Raw genomic sequence first — 16,814 nt, 5'->3', positions numbered from 1 at the left:
GAAAGAAGGCTTGTAAGGAAAATGAGTTCAAATCGTCAACGGATGTACAAAAGGTTATCTGGAGGTCTATATCATCCAAAATTTGTAAGGGGTGTACAACAATTTATTGAGTTTGCCATGAATCATCCAGAAGGGAGGGATGGTGACAGACTAAGGTGCCCGTGTAACCGAAAGAAATGTCAGAATAGAAACTTTGAAAATGCTCATACAGTCCATGCACATTTGTTGAGCGATGGTTTTAAACCGGACTATCATGTTTGGTACTTGCATGGAGAAAATGAGGTTAGAGGAAATATACATCAACATGAAAGGAGGCACAACTGGGATCATACAATGAATAGCCCACCGGTGAATGATGGTGCATTTGATGAGCCTGGACCATCTACTTCATATCATAGAATGATCCATGAGGCTGCTGGTCCCTCATTCGATCCAAATGATATGGAAGAATTTCCTAATCCTGATGCACAGAAATTTTATGATATGATTGATGCTGCAAATCAAGAAGTGTGGCCTGGTTGCGAAACACATTCTCAATTATCAGCTGTTGCGCGTTTGTTGCACATCAAGGCTGAACACCACCTCTCTGAAAGATGTTTTGATGACATTTGTCAATATTTGAATGAGATAATTCCGCCTGATAACCTGATGCCCAAAAATTTCTATGAAACTAAGAGGTTAATGCGCGGAATGAACATGCCAGTAGAAAAAATTCATAGTTGTGTTAATGCCTGCATGATTTATTGGGGAGAGGACAGCGAACTTATATATTGCAAGTTTTGTAGTCATCCCAGGTACAAGCCTAGTAAGCAAAGATCTAATTCAAAGAGAAATCTTGTACCGTTTAAACAGATGTATTACTTTCCTCTTACGCCACGGTTGCAATGACTGTATGCTTCCGAAGCTACTGCTTCACACATGCGATGGCATGCCGAGCATGAAGTTGAGGAAGGTGTGATGCGTCACTGTTCAGATGCACCCGCATGGAAACACTTTGATAGAATGCATCTATCTTTTGCAACGGAAAGTCGTAATGTCAGATTGGGGCTATGCACAGATGGGTTTCAGCCATTTGGACAAACAGGACAACAATATTCATCTTGGCCAGTAATTGTGACACCATACAACTTGCCGCCTTGGATGTGTATGAAAGATCCCTATTTGTTTTTGTCAGTTATAGTTCCTGGGCCAAAGAATCCTAAGCAGCAATTGGATGTTTTCTTGCAGCCTTTGATTGTTGAACTAAAGAATCTATGGAATATAGGTGTCGACACATATGATATCTCTAAGAAGCAAAATTTTAAAATGCGAGCTGCTTTGATGTGGACAATCAGTGACTTTCCCGCATATTCGATGTTGTCTGGGTGGAGTACTGCGGGTAGGCTAGCATGTCCATATTGCATGGAGAATTTAGATGCTTTTACTTTGACAAAAGGTGGCAAACAATCTTGGTTTGACAATCATCGTAAGTTCCTACCGCTGGATCACCCATATAGAAAGGATAGGAACTCATTTAGAAAGAACAAAGTAGTCACAGTTCATCCTACACCGGTACGGTCAGTTGAGGATATTTTGAGAGAGATAGAAGAATTGGGACTAAAAAAGGTAACAGAACTTGGGGCTGATATTGTTAATCGTCAAATTAGTAAGTTTTCCGGTTGGAAGAAAAGAAGCATATTTTGGGATTTGCCGTATTGGAGTACCAATCTCATTCGGCATAATCTAGATGTAATGCACATTGAGAAGAACTTTTTTGAGAAGGTGTTCAACACAGTATTGGATGTAGATGGTAAAACAAAAGATAACCCCAAATCTAGAGAATACCTGAAAGAGTTCTGTCGACGCCCTGAACTACATGCTGTTGGTGGCGAATACCCGAAAGCTATTTACACACTAAACAAGGAGTCAAAAAAGGTTTTGTGCAAATGGGTGAAAAATCTGCAATTTCCAGATGGATATGTCTCAAATATGGGACGGTGTGTGGACATGAAAAAACATAAGTTGTTTGGTATGAAAAGCCATGATTGTCATGTATTCATGCAAAGATTGATTCCTATTGCGTTTCGTGAGCTATTACCAACAAAAGTCTGGGAAGTACTTACTGAGATGAGCCTTTTCTTTAGGGATCTCACTTCCACGGTAATACGAGAAGAGGATATGGTAAGACTTCAAAAAGAAATACCTGAAATACTTTGTAAATTAGAGCATATACTCCCTCCTAGCTTTTTTGATTCAATAGAACATCTCCCTGTGCATCTTGCTTATGAAGCAAGGCTAGCTGGTCCGGTGCAAAATCGGTGGATGTATCCATTTGAGAGGTAAGATTTCATTTGATATATTTAATTACCTCATTTTCATTATCACGTGTGACTAATGACTTGAGCTTATGTGATATTTTCAGAAACCTCTGGAATTACAAACACAATGTTCGTAATAAGGCATATGCTGAAGGATCCATATGCAATGCTTACTTAGTTGAGGAAGCTTCTTCTTTTTGTTCACACTACTTTGAGCCTCATGTTTACACAAGGCATAGGAAAGTTCCACAAAATGATGATGGTGGTACATGTGATCAGGGTAAACACCACGGTAATCTTTCTATGTTCACCTATCCAGGTAAAGGATTTGGTGAACAGGATCCGAGATATCTGACAGAAGAAGAACTTGATGCAGCTCATATTTATATTCTACTAAATTGCGTAGAAGTGCAACATATGTGCAGTAAGATTTCAAGCTTTTATTTTCATTTATACATCAAAATTGTGAAAATAAATTTGCGTGTCATTTTTTGCATGTGTTTCAAAGAAATTTTATTGACTCCCTGCGTCAAAATTTTCCACAAATTACGGAGAAGGATGTGGATAGGAAACTTGATGAAGATTTCGCATCATGGTTCAAAAGATATGTGAGACCCTGTACAGTATCTTTCCTCTTTTACTTACATTACTTATGATAAACTCTGATTGTTTTTATTTAATAGGCACGAGTCCACATAGATAATGAATTCATCAAGGCCCTTGCAGAAGGTCCGCGTCGATCAGCAAAACCGTACACGGGTTATAATGTTAATGGCTATAAATTTCACACTAAAAGCCGCAGTTCTTCTAGAGCATCTAATAACAGTGGTGTATGCATAAAAGGAACCAACTACAGTGCAAATGACTATGACTACTATGGTGTGCTTACTGATATCCTTGAATTGGAGTACAAGGGTAGCACGCCGATAAAGAGAACTGTTTTATTTAAGTGTGAATGGTTTGATCCCACACAAAAAGTAGGAATGAAGATTCACCCGCAATATAAACTTGTGGATGTCAACCATCGCAGGAAATTAAAAAAGTATGAACCATTTGTTTTGGAAATGCAAGCGGCCCAAGTGTATTATGCCGCTTATCCTAGCTTACGACGTGATAAGATTGACTGGTGGGCTTTGTGCAAAACAAAAGCTCGGGGTATTGTGGATATGCCCCCATCTTCTTCACAATTACCTCCAGCTGATGTTGTAGAGCCATTCCAAAATGATGAAGATGGTTTAACATTTGATGTGGTACCCGACAATGAAACTATTGTGCGGAATGATCCAAATGGAGAATTCATAAACTTAAGAGACGATGATGATGATTTAGGTGATGAGGAAGAAATTCATGATGAATCTGAATTAGATGAAGATGGTGATAATGAGGATGAAGAGGCATATGATGCAAGTGGCAGTGAATAGAGTCAAATTACTCCAGTCTCTTCAAATAGAGCTAGAGTGATTGAAACATAGTCTTTTTTCTGGTTCTTACCCATTGAAGCCCATCAGTTGTTGAAATTTTTATTGTTTTTCTTCTATTTTTATTGTTGAAATTTCCCTTCTTTCTGGTTCTTCCTTCTTCAGTAAATGGCTTATACAGTTGAATTTTTATTGTTTTTCTTCTATTTCTGCTCTCTATCACTTGCATCTCTATGTTTTTCTGTTACTAATTCTTATACTATTTGATTTTTCAGGCATAGATACAAATTTCCTCCGCAAAGAGTTCTCGCAGCTGCTTGCCCTAAATTAGTCTGCGCTTATAGACTCTTTGACAAGACCTGGATCTTTACATATACCTTCTTGGTAACTATCTTAATTGAGTATATTACTTTGCTCCTTAAATGTTTCTATTGCTGAAAAAACTAACAAAGGAAGCCAAGTAAAAAGTTGTTGTCTGAGGTCATGTGAATATGTTCTTAAATTTAATTTCCCGATGAGTTTTAGGAAAGAATCCACAGACCAAAAGTTGTTGTGGGATCATGTTGATGAATTTTCCTAATATTGGTCTTTGGTGGTAATAGGAAGTTCTACCGTCAAGCTTGCAGGTTAGCTTCCTGTTACCAATAAATAAAAAGACTCAAATCGGATATGGAAGGTGATTTCCCTGTCCTATGGTAATACAACAACAACAACAACATACCTAGTGATTTCCCTGTTCTATGGTAATATGAAGCTTATATTTAATTGAGTCCATCATTTACGGTTATTGAAGCATTTCTACGGCAAAAGTATTATCAGATTGTAAATTGAAAATGTTTGTTGATATCCACCCTATTCATTACTGTTATCATGCTTCAGAACATTAAATCCAACTAACTAGAAATCTGAAAATTGCATTGTAAACTATGAGATGAAACAATTTTTGATCATTAACTGACCACAAAACTGCTCCTAGGTAATATAATCCTTGCATGAAATGATCTGCTGTTGAGTCTTGCATCGATAGCCTGAAATTGTGCCAAAAGTGAGGTGCATGCACCAATAAGCCATATGACCTCCTAATTTGCTTCTGTTTCCCTGCATGATCTGTGATATTGTACAACCTAACTTCATAACACTTTCTATGCATTGTCAATTTCATAGTATGATGAACTGAGTACCACTACCACACACTGTGACAAAGTCAATACAAAGATCATGTATGAACTTATTGTTTCTATTTGTACGAACCAGACTGCAGGTTTATCAAAACTTTAAGAACCATGTGAACCTACAGTTTGCATCATGCTTACAGTCTGTGTTTGTAGAACTCTGCAGCTAATGTGCATACAAGGCCTTGCCTTGTAGCACTGTTGTAGTAGTGTCATGCTGCTCTTTGTCCTCGTGTTAGCAATACATTTTCCATAAGTTGTCACCATTTCAGCAGATTGAGCAATAATTGCTAATACCACATACTGAAGTAATGTCAACAAACAGATCCTGTATGCATAACAACAATATGCAGCCAGTTAGTATTTTTAGACCTGCAAAAACCAGTAATAACTAAAACCAAATTTCTTGTGTCTCTCTTTTAAGATTCTTGAACACCAATAATTTATGCAGCTAAACTAGATAGTAGCAGAGATTATATACTTTCCATTCATTGACAATATCTCAACAGAACATTGAGGTAAGGTCAATAAGCAGATCCTGTACACCCTCTTATGTTCCTTGAACCAAATCTGAACCAAGTCATTCCACGATGCCTCAAGAGACTGCCTAATAACAGTGCTGCAAGTCTTTGAGGCAACCATATGATTCCTAAATCCCATATCATTTCCTGAGATACCACACTTTCCATCTATTGAGGACCTCTCAACAGATTGAGCACTAAGTGCTAATACCACACCTTGAGAGGAAATCAATAGATAGAACTTGGTATCAAATTTGTACATCTTGGTATCACATCATGTCCCATATTGTATGGATCAGTGACACCAATATATTCTGCATGTCCAACAAACCAAATGTAATAAATTGAAGCTGTTTGAACCACATCATTTCCAAGTTGTATAGGATCAGTGATACTAACAGGTTTCCAAGTTTTTGCATCATCTATTCCATTATAGGAGGCTCCAAAATTCACCAAGAACATGCAAGACAACTGGTATATTATTTTTATTTAGCCAAAGTTATAATTTCTTCAAAGCTACTCCTTATATATTAATTTGGTAAATGTAATTTCAATTTTAGGCTAGAACTGGGAAGATCACCTCCACCTGAGCTTCCGAGGAAGACACGTCTCAAGGCGAATAATGAGTTTGTGGACAAATCTAAGACCACATATGTAAGTGACGTAACCCTTTCTACTTTTATCTGGATGTAAGCATTGCTATTTATCTTTCTCGATCTGTGTTGAGTTTTTGGCTTAAATCGTCCCTCGTGTTTACGCCAAATCTGATTAAGAAAATAAACCATTAAAAATGAGAGGTTTTGACAAATTCATGATCTTGAGTTTATTTAATATGCTTAAGTTCCAAAAATGCTCGTCTAAGCTACAGAACATGTTCCGGGAAATACTTCTTAATTAAAATGCCTAAAGTATTCCCGAAAAAGGGAAGAAAATACTTATGCAGATGGCCAGCCTTCCAGTTACTGCTTCTTTTTACCATTCTGTAAGTTTATTAAATAGTGCTTCTGTGAACAAGGTTATCTTTTTGGTTTAGTTTTGAACATGTTCTATTGTATTGTTGCTTTAACTGGCACTAACAATCCACTTTCTATGTAAAAATTTTGTCTAAATTTATCATATGATGTTAATTAAATTAGTCTATGGTGCTGCAAAGCATGTCCGTAATGAATGCACAGTAAATAACTAAAAATCTTTTGCGCTATCAGTTATCACGTTTCTCTTTTTTCAATGGACTAAACCATAGAGAACTATTTGTTATTCTACATGATGTTTACTTAAGTTTTTTTAGAACTACAAGTTCTCTGCTTTTTCATTTACTTACATACCTTGTTCTGTGCAATGCCTTATATTAGACTTTGATCACTATTAGCAAATTATTTGTTTATTGACATCTCTTTCTTAATAGATGCCTATTAATTATGTAAAATATCAGAAAAACACGGTAAACCGTTACGAGTTTTTTTTCTATAGAGAAACTGTACCATCTTTTTGTTACATAACTGTTTATCCAAGCTATAGGACATGTATTGAAAAATATTAGTAGTATCCTTTATCTGAAAAATGTGGCAAGTTGATACCAAACAGGTAATGCATTTCGTATGGGAAAAAAAAAATTAGAGTTTGTTACATCAAATGATTGTTTCTTTAAGGTATTATTTTTAACAGTTAAGTTTTCTATGATGCCTCCCCGAATATTTCTTGATGGTTTTTCTTTCAAGAATATAAGTATAACATTTATCAATTTTGTTGCTTCTAGGATGCTGTCATATCTAAGATTACACCTGTATCTTAGCCTGAAGATTGATCCAGCGAACCTCCTACAATTGACTTTTCAAAAATTTATTTGGATGAAGTGGGTGGGATTAAGAAGATGCACCTTTATGGTGTTGGTCTTCAAGCACCTTTCTATGGGCATGTTGGTGAATCCTCCGCGCTCGACATCTCGACTTTGATGCTAGAGTGCAAGAATTTGTTGGACATCGTCTTCAAGAAATGAAGCATGAGATGAGAGAAGAGATCAAACAAGAAATAAGGGAAGAAATGCAACAAGTATTGCGTGAAGAATGAGACCTGAAGTGCAACAAGAGGTACAAGAGCAAGTTAATCAGATACTACAAGTACATTGTTCGGGCCTCATAGCTCGCTTACTTTCCCCTCCTTCTGGTAGACCTGACACGTCCTCGAATCATGAAACAAGTCATATTTAGGTCAATTTTAGATTGTTTTATGTTAGACATACTTTGGATTGTTTCTTCAATTCTATGATAGATGTTATTATTTATGAAATAGGTAATGTTTTTTGGTTTTGTTTTACAGCTTTCAGATTTTTCAAAGCTTTATATTAGTATAAATATTAATCATTTGGTTGGTAATATTTACCAACGAATTAACAATCAGTTAATAAATTTCCTGACGGTTTCTAACAAAAAATTTGTTGTTACTAATATTACTAATCAATTACTAACATAATTTAGAAAACTAAATAGCCGTTCTTGCTAACGTTTCGAAAATTCGTTGGTAAATTACCAACATAACTTTTCTGTAACTAGAATTGCTAACCAATTACCAATGTATTTTGAAAATTTTACCATCGGACTTGCCAACCAAATTTTATCCATTAGTACAGTTGCTAATGGAATGCCAACAATATTTCCTTTTCTTTACTATAGTTACCAACAAATCCTACGCAATTGGATAATGAAGAACCAAATTTACTAACTTCTTTTCTATTAGTTAGTAAAGGTACTAACGATATACCAACCGAAAATTGGTTAGTGAATTTACCAACGGAAATTTCAGGGCCAAGCTTAAAATATTACCAACAATGTCTTCGGGTGTTTACCAACCAATTTTTAGTTGGTAATTTTACTAACGAATTAAAATTAGTTGGCAAAATTTACCATCAAGCCTTTTAGCAACGGATCAATAACAGTTGGTGTTCGGTTGGTAACTCAATTTGCCAACCGATTTGATCAATTTACCAACGAAATTTTTTGTTGGTAATTGGGGTTTCTTTTGTAGTGAACAGGGGAAGGCTAAGATTTTTGTTGGTGCATTGCTGCTACATCAGATAATCAAAGTGTTAAACGACACGGGGCCAAGTTGTGGAGTTGCAATGGAAGAAAATGGTGGATGACTTGTCCAAGAAGGGGTTATGTACGTTGTTTGTATAAAGATAGACGGAGACCAAACTTGATAAATTTTTAAATAGTTAAATGACTAAAATCAGTAAATGTATATTTAAGAGATCATTTTAGATCTACTGCCATAGTTAATATACTATTTATGGCGTTTTTCTCTACCTCTCGCAACCACCACTAATACCACCACCCTTCCCAATTCCCCTTCCTCCTTCTGGCAATTTCTCCAATGTTAAAAAATAAGTCAAACAACAGCAAAGATGTAAATATGAATTGTGGCACAATGTACATTAGGGGGAAAATGCCAAAATGTAAAATATGGAGAATACAATAACACTTGAGACAAAAACCAAGCATTAACAAAGTCATTAAAACGATTTCTCCACCCCACTTCCCAAGTCCCACGCAAAACAAAAAGAAAACACCAATAATAAGATCCAATTGCGCTATTTTTTTTGTATGGATCCAGTGCATCAGATAATTAAGGCCGGAGTAGAAAATCGCTGGTGACAGAGAAATGATGGAAGGGGCTAGGGGTGAAGAAGACGGGCAACAGTGGGTAACTGGGAATAAAGGGTTAAGCTAAAATAGAGTTTCTATCTTTTCCAAATTTCATAATCCTTTTCATATAATATATGGGTCCAAACGCCATGTGTTATTATGTTATTCGTTATTTTTCCACATCAGTAGCATGTGTACTTTGGGCCGTATTAGAGAGGTGCTCATAGACACACTTTATACTTACAATAAGTGTCTAATAGGAAAAATTTTTAGTTGAGGTGTCAAAATGAAAATTTTTGACAACTTTAAAGGGCCCACATATGCATTTGGCCTTACGAGATAGAGCAAAAAAGAGAAAATCTATCTATCTATATAGAATAGGAGAGGCAAAAGCATGGTAAGATGACAAGTGTCGTCACTACAAAAATCAAAATTTAAAAATATAAATAAAAAATCCGCAACAGTTAAAAAAACTGCAATTAGCAAATTATTTAGCAAAATAAAAAATTAAATTTTTTGCAGAGGCATATTCCTTGGCAAAATTAAAAATTGAAACAGTGACATCAAGTGACACGTTCTCGAACACAAACAGTTTTAGAGCCTCATATTATATGATATTATTCCGCATGCTAGCATCCTTTGTTTGCTCACCCTGCTTTCAATTATGTTGGATCGGAAATGTAGCAATACACATTTTTAGCGGAACTTTGAATCAGATGTAGAAATACACTTTTTAGCTCTTGAATGAAATAGAAATATAATAGAAATATAAGTTACCAACTATAAAATCATCTTATTGAATCTCAATTCACGTATGCTACAATTCTGACCCTTGATGTAGTTCTGGCTGTTGGAGCAACCATTGTTGAATTATAAACCAAAATAAAAATAAAAATATAATTCATTGTGCTTGATGAGATTTGGTGTAAATAACATGATTTGGTGACAGATATATCCTTACGTGAGCCTCTGAAAGGACATATCCACAAAAATAGGCTCCAAAAGGACATATACATACGTGCGCGCGAAAATTTGCTTGAACACAAACCGTTTCAGAGCCTTAGAAACTCTTATGTCCTTAAGGTATAACTTAGAACTACTGAAGTTATTCCTTAAGGCATAACTTTTGCGAAACTTTTACCTTGCGAAAATTGTTATTTTTTTACTGAGTTGGGATTCGAATTCAAAACCTCGAGGTATTTTCAGCCACTTTTTTAGGTGAAGGGCAAAAATTAAAAATCGCCAATTTGAGAGGCAAAACTTACAGACCACCCCAAAATAGGGGCAATCGTGCGAATTGCCCGAATATAACATCTACTAATTCCGTTTGATTCTAAGTGGTGTTTTAGCTTGGGCACATCCCTAAAGAAAATTACTCACTTCTAAAAAGTAATAAGTGTTTTTACTAACTTACCTTTAATCAAATATCTTGAAAAAGAAACAACTGTTTAATGATTTCTTGGTTATGTAAAACCTCATTTATTTAAATAAGAGTAAATTAAAAGAAAAAAAAATTAGTGTCTTCTTGATTTTGTGAAACACCATTTAATTTGAAACAAAAATGAAAAGATAAAATCACCACTTATTATGTAACGGAGGGAGTATGTATTATACGGACAAATAGGAAATTACTAGGCTAGAAGAACATATTAGGTTGTATTCATACAAATCTCAAGGATATGCAAGATCAGCTTCCATCGCTATTTCCCTCATTTAGTAGAAACAAACTAAACAATTTCCTCTTCTCTATTATCAATTACAGAATGTAAAGAAGGAAAAGGAAGGAAAAAAACTCTTTACATTTGAACTCTTGCAAATGAAGATATACTAGTACTAGATATTGAAGTGAAGGAGCAGTCTAGTGCACAAAGCATCCCGCTCTGGCATTGATGTAGACAACCTAACCTAATGCAAGCATTAGTGGCTATTTTCACGGCTCGAACCTCTGACCTATACGACAACTTTACCTTTGATCCAAGGTTCCCCTTCAAGAGGAAAAAGAGATTAAGAAAAAAAGAACGATTTGGTACTTATAAAAGGCCTACAACTGGTGAATGTGCAAAGATTAACTTGTCTTTGTTAGCAGTACTAGTACCATTATAACCCCAACTCTGGCAAATGCTTTTCCTTCTTGGTTTTGCCTCTCCAAGCATTGTTATAATGTCTCTCATTGATGGCCTTTCTTTGGGAAGCTTAGCAGTGCAAAGAAGTGCAATCTTTAGGACAAGAAGCATCTCTTCATGTACATGTTTACATTGGCCAGCTACATCAGCATCTAATGCTTCTTCTGATGCCTTGTTGTTTACTTTCCTTCTAACCCATTCTACAATGTCAATCGATTGATCTCCGAACGAACTGTCTAATGGCATTTTTCCAGTCACAAGCTCCAAAAGCACCACCCCATAGCTGTATATGTCGCTCTTCTCATCAACCTTCAATGTGTATCCGTATTCTGCCAAAACAACAGAAAAAGGAAAATGAGACGATATGAAGTGAAATGAATTTTCTTGTTAGTGGTATCATCGGAAAATTAAATCTACCTGGTGCTATATAGCCATATGATCCTGCCACCATAGAAACAGTCTCATTCTTGTGAAGCATCATCCTTGCCAAGCCAAAATCTGCAATTCTTGCCTCAAAATCTGAATCTAGGAGAATGTTGCTTGACTTGACATCGCGATGTATGACTGGTGGATGGCAATCATGGTGAAGATACGCGAGGCCATGAGCAACACCGAGGGCAACATTGTATCTTGACAACCAATCTACGAGCATTGTTCCAGCTTCTTTTCCATGCAAAGCAGCACCAAGATTTCCATTAGGCATGTATTCAGATAACATCATGACATCAGTCTCATTGTGAAGATAGCCTAATAGCCTAACAATGTTCCTGTGACGAAGCTTCCCTAAAAGATCTACCTCTGCAAAGAGATCATCTCCTGCTTCAATGTCTCCATCTGAGGATCTCCATAACTTTTTAACTGCTACAACAGAATGCGGCCTCTGAGTCTCAGCCTTGTAGACAATGCCATTGCCACCAATGCCTACCACATTTGACTCTTTTAGGCAAGCCAGAATATCAGTACTTGTGAAGTTAAGCCTCTGGAATGCTACAAGCCTCCAAGGCCATTCTGAGTTGTTCTTGTTGAACCCAAAATCTTTGAAAAAGCTGTTGCACAAGTACCATCCGTTGTACATCAATCTCCCTGCTAGAACAATGATTCCAACAGCTAAGATAACCGAGATTCCAACAATGAATCCCATGATTATGTGATTGACATGATGAGTCTTTGAAGCCGTGACGGTGAGACGACTTTGAGAACACGGTGGAAGTATGCCACCACAAAGACCAGCATTTCCTATCAGATCATTGGGATTAATGGTCATGAGTATCCCATTTCTTGGAACTGGACCCTCAAGCTTGTTGTAGGATAGATTAAGCATTTCTAGAGCTGGAGAGCTACCAAAGTCCATTGGTATTTTTCCAACTAAGGAGTTGTTTGATAAATCAAGAATAGATAAAGTTGGCAATGTGGCAATGTGAATTGGGATTTCACCACTGAATTGGTTGTTTCTTAGATTAAGATTCACTAGCTTTTCACATGAAGCAATACTCTGAGGAATTTTCCCTGAGAAATGGTTGCTTGAAAGATCAAGCAAAGATAAGGAAGGACAATCTTGGAATTGGTCAGGAATGTTTCCTTTAAGATTGTTATTGGAGACTATAAAGGTTTGCAGGCTAGGAATGGACAAAATGCTAGAAGGCAAAGATGATTCAAGGTGGTTCGAGGAGACATCGATAAAAGAAAGAGTAGTAGACAGAGTGAAATCCACAGGAATTTCACCAATGAGATTGTTTTTAGCCAATTCCAATCTTTGGAGGATAGGAAGTGTTCCAAAGCCAATCGGAATTATGCCCGAGAGAAGATTATTTTGGATTCTAACTCGGACGAGTGAAGAACAATTAGAGAGGCCTAATGGGATTGGTCCAGAGAAGGAATTGTTAAAGAGAATGAGCTTTGTTAAATTGCCAGAATCACACAAGCCAGGAGGGATCTCACCTGTCAGGGAATTCGAAGAAACATCTAACCATTGCAAGGGAGAATTTTTTCCAAGATTCACTGGCAAAGTTCCATTTAAAGAATTTTGCCATAGTTCAAGAATCTCAAGATTTTCTAACTCACCAAGCTTGGTTGGAATGAGACCAGTTAAGTTATTGCACATGAGATTTAGCAGCTGCAAATTCTTCAAACCTGCTAACTCATTTGGAATCTCCCCAGAAATGTTGTTGTCAGAAAGATCCAAGTAAACTAAAGATGTGATATTTCCAATTTCAGCTGGAATCTTCCCTTCAAAACTGTTTTGATACAAGTAAACTGTGTTCAGGTTCTTCAGCTTACCTAATTCAGCTGGAATTTGACCACTTAAAGTGCCAACAGCCAAGTCAAGATACTGAAGGTTACTTAAGTTACCAAACTCAGCTGGAATAGAACCTTCAAATTGATTGTATCCAAGAATTATAGTCTCCACAGCATTCAACTCACCAAGCTCCCGAGGGATCTCTCCGGAAAGATTATTCCCAGATAGGCCAAAAAACTTCAAATTCTGCAGATTCTTGAAAGATACAGGTATTGAACCTTCGAAAAAACTCCCTCGAAAATCCATGACTTTGAGCAACGTGGCATTTCCAAGATCCTCAGGGAGAAACCCCTCAAAGTTATTGCTAGAAGCATTGAGATATCTCAAGCCAATAGCCATTCCAAGACCAGCAGGAAACTTGCCAACAAAGTTGTTTTGGCTCACATCAATGCTCTTTAAAGAAGTGAAATTGGCTAACGACTTTGGCAATGAAGTGGAGAAATCATTGCAGCAAAGATTGAGTGAAGATAGACTTTCCAGCCTTTGAATTTGATCTGAAACAATGCCACTGAGATTCATGTTTGACAAGTCAAGTTTCTCTATATAGCTTTTGGAGTTGCAAAAGACACCACTCCATTTACAATGATCAAGAAAACTTGATGAGCTTCCATTCCAATCTTTGAGGTGATCCATTGGATCAACAAGACTGGACTTTATAGCTAACAATGTAGAAACTTCATCCCCATTTGATGAAACAACCAAGAAAAACAACAAGCAAAAAAGATGAATACTTTTCATGGTTTGATCTTTTCTATTTTCGCTCTTTGATTCCTCTCAGGTCAGTTTTGCAACATTCATTTTGGTTCTTGGGAACAAACTTGTGTGGAAGTTATCAAAATAACTTATACTATTTGACAAGACATTGAAAAGTACTAATCAGTTAGTTATTATGATTAACTAAAAATGGGACCCATATCTATCTGTATGCATGTTATTTTTTTCTTATCTTTCATTTAGTAAGAATGTAATGATTAGACACTAATGGAGGGGGATTAATAGTTAATTAATTAATAAAATTGAGAGTTCGTGAAGTCTTGGGAAATGGGATCAGAACCAGCTATGGATTTGTACCTAATGACTTGTAAAGTTTTTGGAGTTATTTAGAATGGAATCGACATTAAAACATGGCAAGGAATGTGTTTTCAGTGATTTATTTACGAAAAACATACACTTGTTTATGGTTGTTTTGTACTTTTTCTCATAATTGATCAAAGGTCAAACTATTAATTCTGAATGACAGTTTCTTTTCTCTTCTTTTTAATCTTTATCATTAAAATTTACTACTGATATATAGACTGCCTTTTCAGTTTCTGTCAGTGCATTTTGGTCTGTTTGGAAGAGAGTTGTGGGGTGCATTGTTTAATCAAATTTTTGTTTTCTTATTTTAGACTAAGGAATTTCTAAATTCTACTTTTAGTTACTTCTGTTTAAGTGAATTGTGAAGGACAAGATTATTTGGAGTCAAACTATAAGCAACAATGAATTTTGCTAGTTACCAACATTTTCTACCATGTGTTAAATCTATTATTACAACATATATCTATGTGAGTTTGGATATGGGATTATAGAGGTTTAAGACTTTATTATTTGTCCCAAATTGATATTTTTTAGTTCTATTTTTAAGCCATCGACCTAATTTTTGTACATAGAATATTGATTTTAAAAAAAAAATTATTTATATATATATATTTGTGATTTTGCTCGACTAATAAAACTATCAGATGACACACATGAGTGTCTCCGCCACTAACATACGTTGAGAGTAAGAAGCAATATGTACGCTTTCTAATGTATGTTGTATATTAAATTTTTGTTTTCAGAATTAAAACTTCTTATTTCTTCGCATTTCAAGCAACCCCACAACTAAATACATTTTTTGAAAAGGTATCTAATCGAATTAAACATATTTGAGAAAGTAAATAAGGTCTTAAGGTTAAATCTTATTCTAATTTCATCGACACTTTCAAAAAATAACAGACCGAAACCACCAATACTGAAACTGAGAAAAAAAACTTTATAAATGCCAATTTCTTTTTCATCCGTCGTTAAAGTGGTAGAGTGGGAATTATGAAGCATTATACTGAAAAACAAATATGAAATGAACCAAATCAAGTGGAATCCAAAAAGAAAAAGAAAATAAGTAATAATAATCAAATGGCAAAAATGCATTCGAATCTCTACATGTTAGGGCATGTTAAATGGTTGGAAGTATCTCTCTTCATTAGTCCCTTTTTAAATAACATTCTCACACATAAAATAATTTGTAATAACCACTATATGCAAAACTAGAGAGAGAAAATTAATGAGTGTCCAGTCCATAAAAATAGCATTCTTCCAAATAATGAAATGACAAAAATTTGCAGGTTTACTTGGTAATCACATGGACCCATCTGGCAAAGTGAACCTTCTTTAATAAGTAGTATATAATACTTCGTTTTATTTACATAATAATATTAGGGGAAACTTACCTAAATGTACCATCTAGTTTATCAAACAAGGTCAAAGTATACACTGCTTATACACTTTGACTGTATAAACGGTGTATAGGTATGTATATTATATGTATATATATTTGTATATCATGTGTATAGATATTATAGACGTATAGTATATGTATATTTAGTATATTTTATATGCTATCTCTACACTGTGTACATATTTTGTGAACTAGATGACCGAACGGTATTTGGCCGTAATATTTCCTAATATTAATAATAGCAAAAAGGAAAATTTTAAAACAATATAGAGAGAGTACTGAAAAGGTTGATATGTGTGATATGATATGTTAATAAATTAAATAAATCTCTCTCTCTCTTTGAAAAAAAAGGGTAGGAAACCATGTGAAGAGGACCTGAAGTTGCAGTTGCAGCTTCCTCTTGGAAATGAATGATTGAATGAAACTATGCATTATCCCATGCATTATTGGAGGGGACACTTACTAGACCCACATTTGCCACACTCAAACAACTAGTGCATTTTAAAGGGGAGAAAAATAAGAGAAAATACAAAAGAACCGTCATCTTCAAAAGATCAAGAAAATCAAACTTTTTAATTTTTTTCCAATTGATAAAAACATATTATGCTATTATTGAAGCAATAGCTAGAATCCATGAGGTGGAGCCTTAGGTGCCCCACATGGCTTTTATACCAAAGCCACTATCAAGATTTCATCATTGAACCAATTATATGAAATATATGTATATATGCTTTCTAGTAATTCCTTTTTCTTCTCTTTAACCTTCTTTTTGCTTTTGAGCATTACTCTTGTAGTATCACAAGCTCTAAACATATAGTAGCAACTTGAACTCATATAATCATCAATATAGAAGTTGAAAATTGCGTTAAA

General features: G+C 35.4%; 2 protein-coding genes and 1 long non-coding RNA gene across 3 annotated transcripts; 2 read left to right on the top strand and 1 right to left on the bottom strand.

Moving 5' to 3' along the window:
- Positions 1-918: 918 nt before the first annotated feature.
- On the top strand, positions 919-4,671 carry LOC132631341 (uncharacterized). Its single transcript, XM_060346926.1, has 4 exons — positions 919-2,318; positions 2,402-2,616; positions 2,727-2,905; positions 2,981-4,671. Exons 1-4 carry the CDS (start codon positions 919-921, stop codon positions 3,716-3,718), a joined length of 2,532 nt encoding a protein of 843 aa, XP_060202909.1. The 3' UTR covers positions 3,719-4,671.
- Positions 4,672-5,336: 665 nt separating this feature from the next.
- Positions 5,337-7,660, top strand: LOC132632469 (uncharacterized). Its single transcript, XR_009579408.1, has 3 exons — positions 5,337-5,882; positions 5,969-6,062; positions 7,165-7,660. It is a non-coding gene; the product is annotated as an uncharacterized LOC132632469 (long non-coding RNA).
- Positions 7,661-10,725: 3,065 nt separating this feature from the next.
- On the bottom strand, positions 10,726-14,295 carry LOC132632468 (leucine-rich repeat receptor-like protein kinase PXL1). Its single transcript, XM_060348411.1, has 2 exons — positions 11,590-14,295; positions 10,726-11,501 (listed from the first exon to the last, which is right to left on the bottom strand). Exons 1-2 carry the CDS (start codon positions 14,204-14,206, stop codon positions 11,080-11,082), a joined length of 3,039 nt encoding a protein of 1,012 aa, XP_060204394.1. The 5' UTR covers positions 14,207-14,295; the 3' UTR covers positions 10,726-11,079.
- Between the last annotated feature and the right edge of the window lie 2,519 nt (positions 14,296-16,814).

Source organism: Lycium barbarum, chromosome 3, assembly GCF_019175385.1.
Source record: "Lycium barbarum isolate Lr01 chromosome 3, ASM1917538v2, whole genome shotgun sequence".
NCBI lineage: Eukaryota > Viridiplantae > Streptophyta > Magnoliopsida > Solanales > Solanaceae > Lycium > Lycium barbarum.
The sequence above is the reverse complement of the archived record's forward strand: the minus strand, read 5'-3'. Positions and strand labels throughout refer to the sequence as shown.